Source organism: Artemia franciscana, chromosome 3, assembly GCF_032884065.1.
Source record: "Artemia franciscana chromosome 3, ASM3288406v1, whole genome shotgun sequence".
NCBI lineage: Eukaryota > Metazoa > Arthropoda > Branchiopoda > Anostraca > Artemiidae > Artemia > Artemia franciscana.
In genome coordinates this window covers 33,805,246-33,823,745 of record NC_088865.1, presented here as the reverse complement: position 1 = coordinate 33,823,745, position 18,500 = coordinate 33,805,246, and the positions used below count along the sequence as shown (strand labels likewise).

At 35.6% G+C, this 18,500-nt stretch overlaps 1 protein-coding gene across 1 annotated transcript in view; it reads right to left on the bottom strand.

The window, feature by feature from the left end:
- Nucleotides 1–18,500, bottom strand: part of LOC136025201 (DDRGK domain-containing protein 1-like) — a 135,436-nt gene that overhangs the window by 81,468 nt on the left and 35,468 nt on the right. Inside the window, exon 4 of the mRNA XM_065701001.1 lies at nt 4,892–4,996. Coding sequence (XP_065557073.1) covers nt 4,892–4,996 — 105 coding nt within the window. The remainder of the gene's footprint in view (nt 1–4,891; nt 4,997–18,500) is intronic.

Genomic DNA, 18,500 nt, shown 5'->3' with positions numbered 1-18,500 from the left:
AGGTCTTCTTTGACGACATTGCAATTAAAAAATTCAAAGAAATGAAAACGTCTATATTAGTTAAACTACGATACAAAATGAGATTTTATGAAATGTTGCCCAAAAACATAATAATAAAAATCACGACCACATTATAAAAATTGATTGTTTTATATTTAAACCAAGCTTTAACTTATTTTCGCATGGCACGAATCGTAAATCTAGTAAAGGTATTCTTTAACGACATTGCAATTACAAAATTCAAAGAAATGAAAAAGTTTTATATTAGTTATAAGTACGATATGGAATGAGATTTTAGAAAATATCGGTGAAAAAAAAAACATAATAATAATTACGAACACACTATAAAAATTAATTGCTTTAAGTTTAAATCAAGCTTTAATTCATTTTTATATGGCAAAAATTATAAACCTAATGCATCAATATTTAACGACCACAACGACCACATTATAACAAGAGCTAAGAGCTCATATGGCACTTGTGACGAGGCAAGAAGAGCTAAGAGCCAAGAGATCATATGGTATGAGCTCTAACAAAATTCTATGAATCAATAGATTGATTTAAAAAGGAAAATAAGAGGCTTAATGCCGGTCAGGATTTAAAATAAAAGCTCTGAGTCACGATGTCCTTCTAAATATCAAAATTCATTTAGATCCGATCACCCACTCGTAAGTTATAAATACCTAATTTTTTCTAATTTTTCCTCTCCCTTTAGCCTCCCAGATGGTCGAATCTGGGAAAACGACTTTATCAAGTCAAATTGTGCAGCTCCCTGACATGCCTACCAATTTTCATCGTCCTAGCACGTCCAGAAGCACCAAATTGCCAAATCACTGAACCCCTCCCCCCAACTCCCAAAAAGAGAGCGAATCCAGTACGATTCTGTCAATCAGGTATCAAGGACATTTGTTTATTCTATCAACCAAGCTTCATCCCGATTTCTCCACTCCAAGTGTTTTTCCAAGATTTCCAACTCCCCCCAATGTCAAAACATCTGGTCGGGATTTGAAATAAGAGCTATGAGACATGAATTCCTTCTAAATATCAAATTTCATTAAGATCCGATCATCTATTCGTAAGATAAAAATACTCCAATTTTCACGTTTTCCAAAGATTCCGGTTTCCCCCTCCAACTCCCCCCAATGTCACAGGATCTGGTCGGAATTTAAAATTAAACCATTAAAGCACAAGATCCTTCTAAATATCAAATTTCATTAAGATCTGGTCACCCTTTCGTTAGTTACAAGTACCTCAATTTTCAAAATTACCCCCCCCCCCCAATTCCACCAAAGAGATCAGATCCAGTCCCGTTATGTCAGTCACGTATCTTAGACAGGTTTCTATTCTTTCCATCCAGTTTCAATCTGATCTCACTGCTTTAAGTATTTTCTAAGATTTCCGGTCCCCCCAACTGCCCCCCCCCCCCAATTACGCTTGATCCGGTTGAGATTTAAAATAAGAGATCTAAGTTACGTGGTCCTTCTAAATATGAAGTTTCATGAAGACCCGAACACTCCTTCGTAAGTTAAAAATACGTCATTTTTTCTTATTTTTCAGAATTAACCCCCCCCCCCCCCAACAAAGCGGATCTGTTCCAATTATGTAAATCACGTATGTAAGACTTCTGATTATTTTCCCCACCAAGTTTCATCCCGATCCCTCCAATCTAAGCGTTTTCCATGATTTTAGGTTCCCCCACCCCAAACTTCCCCCAATGTCACCAGATCCTGTCAGGATTTAAAATAATTGCTTTGAGACACGATATCCTTCTAAATATCAAATTTCATTGAGATCCGATCACCCGTTCGTAAGTTAAGAATACCTCATTTTTTCTAATTTTTCAGAATTAACCTCTCCCCCAACTACCCCAAAGAGAGCGGATCCATTCCGTTTATGCCAATCATGTATCCAGGACTTGTGCTTATTTTTCCCACCAAGTTTCACCCCGATCCCTCCACTCTAAGTGTTTTCCAAGTTTTAGGTTTCCTCCTCCCAACCCCCCCCCCCCCAATGTCACCACATCCGGTCAGGTTTAAAATAAGAGCTCTGAGCCACAATATCCTTCTAAGTATCAAATTTCATTGAGATCCGATTACTCGTTCGTAAGTTAAAAATACCTTATTTTTTCTAATTTTTCAGAATTACCCCCCCCCCCCCAACTACCCCAAAGAGAGCGGATCCTTTCTGATTTGTCAATCATGTATCTGGGACTTGTGCTTATTTTTCCCATCAAGTTTCATCCCGATCCTTCCACTCTAAGTGTTTTCCAAGATTTTAGGTTCCCCCTCTCCAACTCCCCCCAATGTCATCAGATCCGGTCGGGATATAAAATAAGAGCTCTGAGACACAATATCATTCCAAACATCAAATTTCATTAAGATCCCATCACTCGCTCATAAGTTAAAAATACTGCATTTTTTATATTTTTTACGAATTAACCGGCCCCCCACTCCCCCACCCAGATGGTCAAATTGGGAAAACGACTATTTCTAATTTTAGCTGGTCATGTCCCTGATACGCCTGCCAAATTTCATCGTCCTAGCTTACCTGGAAGTGCCTAAAGTAGCAAAACCGGGACCGACAGACCGACAGAATTGGCGATTGCTATATGTCACTTGGTTAATACCAAGTGTCATAAAAACTGATTGTTTTGAATTCAATACTGTGCTTTATTGCATTTTTGTAAGGCACTCACTACATTTGAAGCGGACAACAAATTACAAAATTCACAAAAGTCTTTCTTGATGATATTATAATTTGAAAGTCTAAAAAAGTAGGATTTTGACTTTTTTTTATTTAAAAAATAAAGAGGAAAGGTTTATTTTCTAGTTTTAGAGAAACGAAAATTACAATTACGGACAAGAAATTCAACAATAGCCTTCTTTGATAGCCTAAACACAAAATTCGAAGAAGAATTCGATGGTTTTCTTTTAGCCTTAGGAAAAATAAAAGGAAAACACCAATCTTAGGCTATAATTCTTAATATGTACTTAAAACTCCATCAAATCCCTAGGTACACCTATTATTAGTAGAAGGGAAATATGTTTTTTGTTGAAATATCAATACACAATAAGAAATGACAACAACGATGCAGAGATCTTTTCCTTTGACACTATTATTGTAAGCCTTGTCTTCAAGAATCAAAAATTTTACCAAAAGATAAACAGAAAATGAAACCATTGAATTCAATTACCAGCGTGATTCTCTATTCAGAGGTTTTTTCGCCACAACTAAGATGAGAAAAAGAAGTGATTGTGGTCCGATTTCCAGAAGTGCTTGAAAGCGTTCTTTTTCTTCTTCATTATTCTATTGTTAATGACAAAAAGACGTTGGAAAATTGAGACTAAAAACGAAAACTCTCTTTGAATTTAAAAGGTTTGCTTTTCTTTTTTACCCTTTTTCTTTTACACCAATTTAGTTCCAAGCCCCGTGACTTTCATAAATGAGCAAAACCAATTGGTGACAAAGGATGGGAACAAAAGATGAGACTAAAAACGAAAACTCTCTTTGAATTTAAAAGGTTTGCTTTTCTTTTTTACCCTTTTTCTTTTACACCAATTTAGTTCCAAGCCCCGTGACTTTCATAAATGAGCAAAACCAATTGGTGACAAAGGATGGGAACAAAAGAATATCTTGAATCCAAAAAGGATAAGATTATAAAAAAGAAAAGAAAAAATAGCTGACGAGCGGAGACGCTCCTAAGGTCGATAGTGCCTGGGGAAAATTAATTTGAGAGCCCCCCCCCCCCCTCCCAACTCAAATAAAACCATAAAAAAGCCATATCAAAATGAACATTTTACCAAATAGGACAAACTTCTGCCAAACCCCACAACTACGGCGTCAGGGCAGCTTGAACCAGTTGCCCCCCCCCCTTGAACGGCTCTGATGACAATCTGATTCTTTTACATTTCAGAAACGTCAGTCGTCGTTAAGAAATGAGTAAAAAACTCAAACTTATAATTAATAAGAAGGTGCCTCGGTCAACTTCGATAAAAACCAAATTCAACCGAGGTTTCAAACGTTTATTTACAAACGTGCCCCGATACATCCCGTTTAGGACAAGACGGGCAATGCACAAATGATCATCCTATTCTTAGTCCTAGTATACTATGATCATTTGTACATTGTCCTAATAGGACTAAGTATACTAGCATACTAGAGTAAGAGTAGGACTAAGCATACTAGAGTAAGAGGACTAAGAGTAGGATGATCATTCGCGCATTGCCCGTCTTGCCCTAAACGGGATGTATCGAGGCACGTAGGTAATAAACATTTGAAACCTCCGTTGAATTTGGTTTTTATCAAAGTTGACCGAGGCACCTGCTTATTAATAACAAGTCTGGGTTTTTTACTCATTTCTTAACGACGACTGACATTACTACAATTTACAAGAATTTAATTGTCAGCAGAGCCGTTCAAGGAGGGAGGAAGCAACTGGATCGAGCCGCCCCGGGTGTTCGGCGTCCGCAGACAATCTTCAAAGGGAAGTTGAGTCTGTAATTTTTTTTTTTGGGGGGGGGGGAGAGGATCAAAAATTTGTGTGGGAAAAGTCTAAGACTTCCAAAAAGATTAGGTACATGTCTTTTAGGGAGAGCAGCTGCCACCCACACCCTCCTATTTACACAGGTAAAAATCCTTCATATAAAGTATCTGTTTTTACCGTCTGCAAATTGGTAATAATCAGGGTTAAAATGATAAGGCCCACCCATCCTTGGATAAGTGGAGATCAATTCTTTTAACTGTAAATGAGGCAATGAGAATGATAATTGATTTGCTGGGCGAAGTTACAATCTCAAAACATTACGACATCTTGTAAAATGGTTTGCAACAAAATGAAGACTGTTAAAAAACGAAACATATATAATACTCAAAGGGAATAAAATAAACAGACCTCACGTTCGGCTTCCAGATTTTTCTCTAGCTCTTCTTGCTTCTTTCTTTCCTCTTCAAGCCTAGCTTCTCTTTCCTTTTTCTCTTCAATTTCCCGATCCATTGCCTGAAAAATATAATAGTATCAATAAATCCTTTATAATAGACTATAAGACTGCCAAATAAAATAACTTTTTATCCCCTGATTTAAAACTAAAAACTATTCGGTAGCACTTTATTTACTTCAAAAGCATATATAAAAAAGTACTGAAGTAATATATATTTAAAAAAAATATAAACGGCCGTCTATTGTTTAACCAACCTATACAATTCGATCAAAAGATAAAACTATATACTGTTTACAATTCAAAAGCAAAGTATGATTTAACGCCTTAAAAGAAATTAAATTCGGAAATAAAATTTCAGGTCAGTGGAGTTCGGGGAAGAAAAATAGGATAATCTAAAACTCCAGTACATACAAACTAAGACTATGGAGTTTTGCATTGAAAATATAAACCACCAATCACATTTGATGCATAGGGTTGTAAGGGCGATTTGATGCTATGTCTGTCACCAAGATATTTGCACATAAGCACTACTCTAATAATTGCAAAAATTTGAAATGTTTCTAATTTTGCTAATACTTGCATAAATACAAACATATAATACAGCACTTGGAATATTTAATATAAGTAAAAGGTAATGCGACAAAAAAACACCACACTTCACATTCCAAGATTAGACCTAGGATACTCGAATGCAAAATGGTAAAAATCACTATTGGGTATTGAAATCTTAAGTTGTCCAAAACTCCCCGAACATTCAACATATTACATACTATAAAAAATAGTATGGAACCTAGGCAGATCCCTGAATAACTCCACTTTCTACCTTAATCGGTGATTAGGCATTACTACCAACTACGAAACTTTGTATTCTTCCAGTAAGACACTCGCAGATCCGGAAGAAAGCTTGAGGACTTATTTTACGCTTCTCGCGCTTACAAATCAACAGTTCTATACATATTTTATCGAATGCTTTGGAGAAATCAAAATAAATTCAATAAAAATGATCCACTGTCAGCCATTTTACGAATATCATTTATTATTTCTAGAAGCTGCGTGTTAGATGACCGTTTTTTTCTAGCATGCTGAGCTTTTCTCCATAAATTGTTAACTTCAGAATAGTTTTGAATGTTGATCACTATTATTTTCTCAAAAATTCTACGAAGCAGAAGTGTTTGCTATTGGTCTATAATTTTTAAACACTGACTTTTTTCCTCTCTTGTGCACCGATTTAGTTGTCAAAAGTATACTTAGCTCACATTTAAGTTAGCTTTTCGTTTACCTTGTATTCTTGATTGATTTTCCAGGGAGCTTTTTATGGCTTAGGAACTTATTTTAACAATAGGTTCAATTTACAAGCATTACCACAAACCCAATCAATATGTAAGCTCCATTTTTATTACGCAGGTTCCCCGTGTCTCTATTTATTGACGAATCTTAGAAAACGTAGAATTTTTTTTTCTATTTTATGGACTTCTGCCAATCACGCAAAAACAATACAAGCCTCTTCAAGTTTAACATATCGCCACGAAAAAAAAAATTACAGTATATATATTTACAATAGAAATCTTTATCACGTAATAATTTTTTTTTCGCGTAAAAAAATCTTTAAATCGTAATAACAGAATCAAGTTTCAAGACCTTTCGTCAATTTGAAATCTTACTCGATATTATTTTGGCACTAAAAAATCCGTGGTAATTGCGTATGATTCAGAACACACTCAAGAAGGGAAGTTAGGTTCTTTCGTGAAACAAAATACGATGCAGGTAAATTTTATGAGAAAAATCGGTTCATAGCCACAAAGACAAAACTCAATTTAGTTTGCTACGCATAGTAATAGAAGATAGTGTCTGAACATGGATTTTGAAATGAAGATTCGCCAAAGACTGAAAAAGAGGCAATTATATTTTTCCAGGATAAGAGGTTGTTGCCCACAACAAAATAGTGCGTCAATGGACACAACATGACTTTAAACTCTTACAAGAAGGAACATTACGAGAAGGAACGCATAGTGATAGAAGATACCTAGCCTAACTTCACTTATTGAGTGTTCTGAATAGCACACAAGTACCAAATCCGTTCCTCAAATTACTGGTGACAGCCATCAATCCAAAATTTATCCGAAGAAATTGGACTACATTGCATACCATTCTCTACTTATCGTATCTTATCCAGAATTCAGAACGAAATGACAACGATTTTACACAACTAAAGCAAGTTATTGTGTTAATTTTGACAAAGATGTTCTGAATTTCTCACTCAGAACCCGAATACAGGCTAAAACGGAGTGGCACTAATTCCCACTAATCTCTGTTTTCATTCAGCAGTTTTCAAAAACCGTCTTTCATTGGTTAATTAGTTTTTCACTTCATCCATAAAATGAAAAATAAAACCAAACTTTAGAATCTACATCGTGAACGTATGTTTTCCGCGTGCTTTCTTTTCTTTTTTCGATCGTATAATGATTGTATAATGACAGGGTTGTTCAATAGGGTTGTACACTGTCTCCTAAGTTGGTCTTTTTATATATTAATTTTATAAAATCTTTTCCACAAAAGAAGTTTTTCACAGAAAATTAAAGAGCTACATTAAACCAAAGAAGAGCAGAAATAAAGTGAAATGATTTTTCAAGCGTGAAATCATAAATCATATTCAATGAATAAATGAAACCCGAAACGAACAGAAATTGAATAAATGACCGAATCAAACACAAAACTAGCAGAAACTAACAGGAGTGGGGCTGACGCCCCCCATGCCTTCTAAAGACTAGAAAATAATTTGTACTTGAAAACAGGACTGAAAACAGTCCTTATTTTGAGTTGTGTGTTTTATTTCTTATAGTATCAAAAAAAAAGAAAAGAAAAAACATCACAACCAAAATTATAGAAAAAAAATGAATATGGATCGACAGCTCAATATATATGCTGGTATTCACTCCTGAAAGTCTTAACAATTTTGGATAAATTAAATTAAAAAAGAGAAAACATTTAAAATGTATTTTGTTTTTAGTTATTTTTTTGGAAAAAGCTAAGACTAACATTGACGATTGTTTAAGTAATTATGGAGAAGCACTCTTGATCACCATTTCCTGTTTGTTATACTGGCAACAACAAAGTGAAGGACTCAGAAAAGGCACGTATGCATGATAATATTGTGGATGAGCTAAACTGAAATAAAAACAAAAAGAAAACGAACCATATATTTATATTCTCCTGCATATTTATTATATTTTATATGCTAATATATTTTATTATATTCTCCTATATAGTTTATATCCTCCCATGTCTTTTATATTCTTCTATGCTGTTTTCTCCTGTTTTTTATATTCTCCTAGAATATAAAACACACACGAGAAAATAAACTATATAGGAGAATATAAAATATATAGGAGAATAAAAAATACATAGGAGAACATAAAACATAGGACAAGATAAAATATAGGAAATATATAAAGTACATGGGACAATATAAAATATATAGGAGAATATAAAATACGTAGGATAAAATAAAATATATAGGAGAATATTAAACATACAGGAGAATGTAAAATATATAGGAGAATATAAAATACATAGGAGAAGATAAAATATATAGGAGAACATAAAATACATATAAGGACATAAGATACATAGGATAATATATAACATATAGGAACATATAAATATAAAGGAGAATATGAAATACATAGGAGAATATAAAATATACTGAAGAATATGAAATAAATAGGAGAATATGAAATATGTAGGAAAATATAAATACATAGGAGAATACGACAAAAACCTTGATATTTCGAGGAGCAGCAAGTTGCCCCAAAGGCCATCTTCCCTGTCTACGGGGAAATGTGATAAATCATTACAGATAAATTTGACCAATAATGAAATAGGAGTCTCGACATTTTTCTAGAGAATTTACCAATATCGGGGTGTTAGTGTTATTTTTTTTTAAACACCTCGCTCCGAAATTATCCAGCTGCTCAACAACTTATAGACTTTAATAAGAGCTACTAACGAGTAGCAGCCTCCAAAAAATGTAAATCGTAAGTTGCTTTTAACAGTCTTGAAAATCTGTTAAAATGACTTACGCCATAAAAAAAATAATAAATATAAGCCCACGAAATTTTCTACAGAAGTTGAAAGGCATTCAGCTTCTGAGTCTGAATGTTGATTCAGCTCTGCGAAAAACCTATTTCTTCAATTTAGCCTCACAAAAGGAGCAAAGTCTTCTAATCGAATCCAGTTTGATTTGATCATGCTTGGATTACAGTCGAGATCGGACGAAAATACCTTTCCAATATCCCGGACGATTCAAGAGGGAGGTTAGAAAGGGCTTTTCCATTCAATTGGCAACATATAACCATTCGTTACAATCAAGATTTTTTCCAGAGCTCGCAAAATCTATTCATATTGATCAAAGAATCTACGCTGGAATAACATCAAAGGTAAAAAGATTTAGATATGAATGCTTTTTCGGTGACATATCTGAACCAGGTTGCTTTTTATAACATCACACCAAAGAAAAAAAAGCAAATAAACATCAATGCCACCTATATTGGGAGAAGTTTGAACTCCAGGGTTATTTCCAGTTTTCGCTGGACTACTTATCCATGTTAAACATTAGTTATGGCCATAGGGTTATAGATCCGATTCTTAAGGGAGCAGACAATTTTTCCTGTGGAGGAGGTACAAAAAAAAATCATTGAGTAGACTGATACAAATAGATAAAAACTTACGATTTCCAAGGCTCAAGTCCTGACTCCGTGAGTAAACAAGCTGAGTTTGGGACTGCAAGCTTGGCAAGCCTTGTTTCGGCGTAAAAATAAGCAGAGTGCAAGTTGCACTTATGCCCCCTCCACTACTAACTTTTTAGCAGAAAAATAGGCAGGTAACGTCTTATTTAAATTCAAAATGTGCAATGATTGAAGGCATAAAGACATAACGTGCCCCTACAAATTATGCCACACAGCCAACTTTTCAGCAGAAAGGAAGACATTTTTTTTCAATCGATCAGATTGGAAATTATCGGGCAAATACCTTGGGCACATAGCCCTATGATAATGACGATTTTTACAGATTATGTCCTTTCTATTAACTATTTAAAAAGATTAATCAGATCCACTTGACACTTATGGGGCAAGCATCTTACGCCAAGGATCTTTATACACATGAAAATAAGACACAATAAACTGATGACACAATAAGACACAATAAGAAAATAAGCTGTTTTTGAGAAGAAGCAGCATATTTTGAGACTGTATAAGGAACGTGTGGTCACTTTATTAAAAAAAAATTCTTCTTGGAACATACCATTTTAAAGTTTTGTCGGATTGGTAACTACAGTGTTCAATTTAAGGCGAAAAAACGAAACCAAAGTGGTAGTCCAGTTAGAATTTTGTAGCTGAGCCGACCAAAGGTTAAACACATGCTTTATGTTCCTTGGGCAATACAAATCTACTCTTCCTTAAGACTGATCAAAAAAAATCTCATTAAACTACAAAATTGACCTGAAACTACTCTTGGAAGCAGCAGGCCACCTTTGCCCGGTAAAAACTTTTCACCTCTCCCTAAAAGCAACACCCGTATGCAACTCCGCTAGCAGTCAAATCTCTTGTTTTATTCTTTGCATTATTTGATTCCAGGGTATACCTATATGTCACCATGACCAACCCTGAAGGCCCATGTCGCGTTTGTATAGTTTGAAAGAACAAAATAACAGCTTCAAGGTTTTCAAAGGAAAAGCTCTTTCGCTGGGTGAAGGGGGGAGGAAGCAGAAAAAATTGAAAAGTTAAAGAATGTAGCTTAATAGTGTATCCAGTACACGCAATTACTCCATAATGGGTTTAAGGCTGAGGGAACGAACCATATTTTTTAGACCTATCATTGGCACTTATCTCTATCTGCTATGAAATAAAATGCCCCTGCAAATGCAACTAGAAGAATATAGCCCACTGCAGAACATTGAGGAACACAATAATCTATGTTCAAAAGAGGGGAAATACTTTCTTTAGTTTATGGCACGATGATAATATTTTCTCCAAAAAATAATGATCCCATGATTATTAATTATTCATTCCATTTTTCTAATTCAATTTCAAAAGTTCTAGGAATATATTTGGTAAATATTTAAAAAAGAATAATGAGAGAACATATATTTTTAAGAACTGTGACATGAATCTTAGACTTTGAAAAAGGAATTAAAGGAAAACATTCTTGGAAACGACTCCTGGAGATTAGGATGCTGATTCAGCTTCAATTTCTTTCAATTTAATACTGGAAAAATGTGACGCTTTCCCATACTTTGAATTCTATTCACTATATCTGATTTATGCATCAAGTGAAGGATCAAAGTACCTTTCCTTGTCTAAAGTTTGAAATTGAAATATATATTTCAAGGAATCTCTTTGTGTCACGTTTTATTATTATTTTTTTTCTTACAAGGATCTAGTTTCAACGAGAACTTTTCCGAAGTTGTATGATACTGAAGTCAATATAAATACATTTGTATCAGCTTAGAAACGCTTGCACTTCAGCTCATTTTTTTAAAGTATGTTTCTTTGGGTTTTTATCTCTTTCTCTTTCTTCTCACTCTTTTCTCTAGATATCTCTCTCCCTTTTTCTCTCTTTCTCTCTCTCTAGCTTTTTTTTGCTTTTGTGCTAAACAAGACGAGTATCTTCCCCTCCTTAACAGGCCAGGGAGTTTTTGTGGGGAAAAGTGGTATTTATTTATGTGTTTACTACGTCTTATGGGTAACTCTTATCATATTTCTTGATATTCTCTTCAATAAATTCAGAAGTAAAAAATTGAATTTTATCAATATATGCCAATCCAACATTTTCTTTTTTGTTTCCAAGCACTATAATATTGAAACAAAAAAAAATACTTCACCCCTCTTTCATGCATTCAATTGCAAATCTTGTTCTAAAATAGCCCTCTTGGTGTCACATTATTATCTATTCCTGTGAATCAGGGATGAAAATTGTCTAATTTCTTCATCAAGGCACATTTTAACGCCAATCCATTTCGACGGCATTCGAAAAGCTTTGGTAAGTAGTGAAGACTTTTAAGGTTTTATGACGCCCATACCCACCACTCCTTTCTCCCTTTAATGATTTAAGTTGAACGGCAATCCCCTCAAGACGCAGGTGTTTTTAATTTTCTAAGAGATGCAGGTGTCTGTTGCATCATAAGGAATGTTCTCGACGTAATGCAGGTGTCTGTTACGACATAGGGAATGTTTACTTTTGCCTGTTCGGGGCCCTAGCATCCAATTTCAACGGGAGCCCTAGCAACCATATCAACCAGAGGGGGCCCTAGCAGTCAATTCGATCGGAAACCCCCTAGAGAGCGATTCCAAAGTGGCCCTAGAATCCAATTTCACCAATAGCCCCCGGACCTAAGCAATAGGGCCCAAGAAACAAAATCAACCGGGGCCCTAGCATCCGAATCAATCAGGGGCCTTAACATCCAATTTCATCTGGGCACTAGCATCCATTTCCACCGATGGCTCTAGTATCCAATTTCAATACCCGCCAACCAAACACCGAAGACCCTAGCATCTAATTCAACCTGGGCCCTAAAGAGCAACTCAGAAAATGGCCCTAGCAACCGATTTCACAGACAAGACGTTATTCAAGATTTTGCAAAATTTCTATGGATGAAATATAATAGGGAATGTTTACTATGTTAAGGATGGCGCAATCTCGCGTAATATGCTAGAATTCAGGCCCTGTGGAGAATCCCCGCTTGTAACTGTGGAGGGCGCACACACGGGGTGTCGCGTAATGACAATGCACACGTGAGTGTTACGTAATACTTTAAGAGATTTCATTTCCTTTCAAGAAGTTTTTCTAAGGGAACGTTTATATTCTAATAATTTTTGTCCAAATTCGGATTCGAAAAGGCAATCCCATTTATTACTAGAACTTCCTTACATTAGGCATGCACCTGCATGTTAAATAACACTTTAGACTGTTATTCGGTAATATTACTATTAGAGATTAAATAAGTGAGAGTACCATTATGGCGAGAATATGGTAACCTTCATACACGATCTAATTTTTTACCTTTTTCTCTTTAATACATAGAATTTGACACTTATATTAAGGACATTCCTGAATGGGCATACCTATGTGCATAGACTACAAGATGGTTAAAATGCATTAGTAAAACGTATTAAAGATTCGTCATGCAACAAGTAATCTAAAAAGACACAGACTTTTTATTCTAATCAAAACTTTTTTTAATAGGAAAACGTTATAAAATCATGAAATCACAGAAACAGCATTTAAAATCCAACAGACAGAAAAAACAAAACGTCAAAAGGCTTATAAAGGATAAAATATAAGCAAAGAGAACCATGAAATCACAGAAAAAGCAGTTAAAACTCAACAAATGGAAAAGCAAAACGAGAAAAAACCAGATATAGAATAAAAAATAAACAAAAAACAAGCGTGAATTAAAGAAAGGATGGGGTCCTAGCAACCAATTTCAGAGGGGGCGGGGCTTGTTATTAAAGGTAAATTTAGGCTATATTAAGAGTTATTTCTGAGAGGTCTTAATAAAAATGCCACGTTTCTTTGAGCCAAGAATATGCATATTCACGCCAAAGTGACAATATGTGGTTAGCCCACCCTAGCAAGCAATTCCAGAGGGGGAAAATTGTTATCTATATATATAAAAATAAGTTGTTTGTCTGTGTGTCTGTCTACTGACGTCATGTTTGTGTGTCGACTGACGTCGTGTTCGTCAACTGACGTATCTATATATATATATAAAATACTAGTTGGTGGGGGCGCTTCGCCCCCCCCCCCGCGCGTAAGTCGTAACTCGCCATATTAGTTACGCGCCATTGCAGTTGTGCCCCTGTGTCCCACCTGTGAATATAGATAAAAGAGAAAATATTTCTCTTTTCGTTATAGATATATATATATATATATATATATATATATATATATATATATATATATATATATATATATATATATATATATGTGTTTTTAACTACGTAAAACTTGCGAATATACAACATTCTTCGATGTCCCACTGTCTGTGCATATAAATAGATCGTCAGGTTTACCGACTCTTGAACATGCAACATAAAATTGTCCATGGGAAATACAATCCGTATTCAGATCTATACCTCATTATTCTAATGATTGCCCTTGAGCTTTGTTGAAGGTGATTGCTAATCGAACATTCCCTGTGTCTCGATCGTCATTTATATTCCCAGTATCCCGGTCGTCATTTGTGTCCCAGTGTCCCAGTCTGTAATTTCTCTTTGAGCGTAAAGTTCGTCATTTATATTCCCTGTGTCCCGGTCGTAATTTGTGTCCCGGTGTCCCGGTCTGTAATTTATCTTTTGAGTGTCCCGGTCGTCATTTATATCTCCCGGTCGTTATTTGTGTCCCAGTGTCCCAGTCTGTAATTTCTCTTTGAGTGTCCCGGTCATCATTTATATTCCCTGTGTCCCGGCTTTTAGTTTTCTTTTTCTCCTTTACTTTTGAGTTTTTTTTTCCTTTTTTAGTTTTTTCTCTTTTTCAGTTTTTAGTTTTTTTTAGTTTTTTTATTAGTTTTTAGTTTTTTTTCTTTCTAGTTTTTTTTGTAGTTTTTACCTTTTTTAGTTTTTTTCTTTTTTAGTTTTTAGTTTTTTCCATTTTTTGTTTTTTTTAAGATATTCTTAAATACCTGTGTCCTGGTCGTCATTTATATTCCCTGTGTCCCGGTCGTCATTAGTGTCCTGGTATCCCAGTCTGTAATTTCTCTTTGAGTGTCCCGGTCGTCATTTATATTTCCTCTGTCACGGTCGTCATTTGTGTCCCGGTCTGTAATTTCTCTTTGAGTGTTTTTTCTTTTTAATTTTTTTTTTTAGTTTTTTGCCTTTTTTCTTTTTTCAGTTTTCTTTTTCTTCTTTATTTTTCAGCGTCACTATGAAATACGTATCGCCTAACCTTTGTTTTTTAACTAAAATCTGGTAGGCATTGATGACCTTATCCAAGTCAAAATCCCAAACCCAATCATCATCGCTATCATTTTCAGTTTTGATATGTTTTGACTCTCGCTGTCCAGGTGGATTTTCATCTAACTGCGCGGTTTTGCGTTCTTTAGCCGCAAGCCTGTTTTCTTGCTATTCTTGTGATTCCTCGGCACGCTTTCTTTTCTTACTTTCTCTATCAGCCGCAAGTTTTTTGGCATACACTCTTTGGCCAGCTTCCTCGGCTGTTGCCATTGTAGGTTCTTCAGTCATTTAACAATTAAACATTTTTCCGTGCACGATCTTCTTACAATTAAAATTTTGTCTTTGAACGATTTTCTTAAATACTTTTAATGACGTCATCGTCATAACAAACATGACGACAACTAACTTCATGACGACATGATGACATGAAGTCACTTGACAGACCCACAAACAAACAACTTATCTATCTATCTATATACTAGCTGTTGGAGTGGCGCTTCGCACCACCCCAACACCTAGTTGGTGGGGGCGCTCAAAGCCCCCCACCTCCCAAGCCCCCCCGCACGCGTAAGTCGTTACGCGCCATTGTAGTTGTGTCCCTGTTTACCACCTATGAATATAGTTAGATTTATAAATGTGTTTTGAACTACGTAGAACTTGCGAATATACAATATTCTTGGCTTTCCCATTGTCTGTGCATATACAAAGCCTTACGTACTTATAATGACGTCATATGCAAGCGCTCTGATGCTTTGTTGATGGTGATTGCAAATGCTAATCGAATTGGGAATTGCAATCTTTTAAATTGAAAAGGCAGATCCGTTGGAATCATGGGAATGCGAGGAATAAGAACAGCCTCACCCTCAAAAGGCCCTGTCAAGATTGTGGCCTCTATTACGTTTCCATTGTTTTTTTATGTTTTTTTTATCATGTTTTTTATCATTGTTTTTTATTCAGATGGATAATTAACCGCCTCATTTGGTTCCAAAACTGTGTCGACTGACTTGTAAAGGACTGCCTGGTCTCGAATCTTGGTCAAAACAATATTGTTGATTTCGTGGACGTCTATATTTTTGGGTTCAAGAATCGCTCTTTCACTTAGCCATTTATTATTTTTATAATTTTTTAGAATATTCGGAAATACTTTTTCAACCAATTCATTTTTGGACGTCACTAAATTACAGAATTCAGCAGGTAGTTGTATACGTCCTGAAATTGAGTCTACTGGGAGCTTTCCGTTTCCAATTGCCAGCAATCGATCTGAAAATATTTGACCAGAGTCATCGTTTTGCAATCGGACACGCATATTTGTAGTTAATTTTATCTGCAGGGGTTGATCTGCAGGGGTTGGAATGCATTTATCTGCATTTCGTCTGCAGGGGTTGATCCCTGTGTACCGCCTATGAATATAGTTAGATTTATATATGTGTTTAGAACGAAGTAAAACTTGCGAATATACAACATTCTTGGCTTTCCCATTGTCTTTGCATATACAAAGCCTTATATACTTATAATGACGTCATAAGCAAACGCTCTTTTTACAAACAAACAAACATGCAAACACACAACTCGTTTTTATATAGATAGATAGATAGATAGATACAATACAAATTAACTGCGTAAAACTTGCGAGTATACAACATTCCTCGCTGTCCAATTGTCGCTACATATAAATATATTGTCAGGTTTACCGACCCTCGAACATGCAACGTACAATTGTCCATGGGAAAAACAATCAGTATTAAGATCTATACCACATTTTTCTAATGATTGACCTTGAGCTTTGTTGATGGTGATTGCAAATGCTAATCGAATGTGCCCTTGAGCTTTGTTGATTGTGATTGCTAATTGAACATTCCCTGTGTCCCGGTGGTCATTTATATATCCCCCCTGTGTCCCCCGGTGTCCCCGTTGTAGTTGTGTCCCTGTGTCCCGGTCGTCATTTATATTCCCTGTGTCCCGGTCGTTATTTGTGTCCCGGTGTCCCAGTCTGTAATTTCTCTTTGAGTGTCCCGTTCGTCATTTATATTCCCTTTTTCCCGGTAGTCCTGAGTGTCCCGGTGTCCCGGTCTGTAATTTCGTCAGTCGACAAATATGACGTCAGTCGACAAAAAACTTCATGACGGAATAATGCTCAATCCTCATAATGACGTCAGTCGACAAACATGACATCAGTCGACACACAAACATGACGTCAGTCAACAGACATACAACTTATTTTTATATATATAGATATATATAGTTTCTGTTTCAGTTTTTCTTTTTTTTTAGTTTTGCAGCTTTTTAAGTTTTTTAGCTTTTTTTCTTTTTAGTTTTTTACCTTTTTATGGCACTTGGTATTAACCAAGTGACATATAGCAATCGCAAATTCTGTCGGTCTGTCGGTCAATGTTCATTCTAACATTGACAGTTGGAAAAATCTTCATGTGCCAAGTATGCTAAAGCTCAACAATTTATAATAAACCTCAAATTTTAAGTTTCTGTTTCAAGGTTTTCGAATTACTTCAATCTATTGTCAAAATATTTTGAAATGTTTATGCAATTCCCAGTTTTTACATTTTTAGTTTAAGTTTTCTTTTTCTTCTTTATTTTTCAGACGTAAATACATATCGCCGAACCTTTGTTTTTTTAAGTAAAATCTGGTAGGCATTGATAACCTTATGAAAGTCAAAATCCCAAACCCAATCATCATCGCTATCATTTTCAGTTTTGATACGTTTTGACTCTCGCTGGGAAAACACCTACTGGCAAACATGTGTGTAGATACGATGCTATAACTATCGACGAAGTGGCAATCGTTATGGTAGGTGATCAGTTTTTATCTCGAGATATTATTCTTCATAAGCGAAACCCTCAGCTGGTAAGAATTGCTGAAACTCACGATGCTACGATGCCCTACAATATCCTATCATTTTTTGGGATGGAGCCGACGGCTATCACTTTAATAATAAATAGCAAGATCGATCCACTAACAAACAAACGGATAAGAAATGCAGCGCAATGCATTATTATTCCTATAGACCAATGGTTCGGCAGGATGAAGACAATTATATTTTAAAATTGTCAGTCGCTGGCCAGCCTACCATCTTCAAAGATACCACGATAGGAAGACTCTACACCATTCACCCCAATCAACATGAATGCTTCTTTCTCCGCCTGCTTTTGGTGAATGTACCCGGTCCGACGTCCTTTGAGTATTTGAGAACTGTAAACGGTATTATACATGACACTTTACCGCAGTGCTTGCCAAGCTCTGAATTTATTGGAGTATGACCAACACTGGGATAACTGCATCAATGACGCGTGCGAAACGTCAGCTTAAAGTCAAATTCGTGCATTGTTTGACCTTCAGCTCCTTCAGAGTTATGGGAAAAATATAAATCGAAAATGGCCGAGGATATACTCCATCGAAAACGGCTAGAGACGTCAGATATGACTTTTGATTTTACCTCAGGAATTTATAACTAAACTTTAGTTATTATTGAAGACTTGTACGTATGTATGGCAAACAAACCTCTTCAGGGTTTGAAAATGCCTTCACCTAATCGTAACGCTGCTGTTTCAACATGTGCAGAATTAGATCGTGAACAAAGTTACAGCACGAGTGATCTAC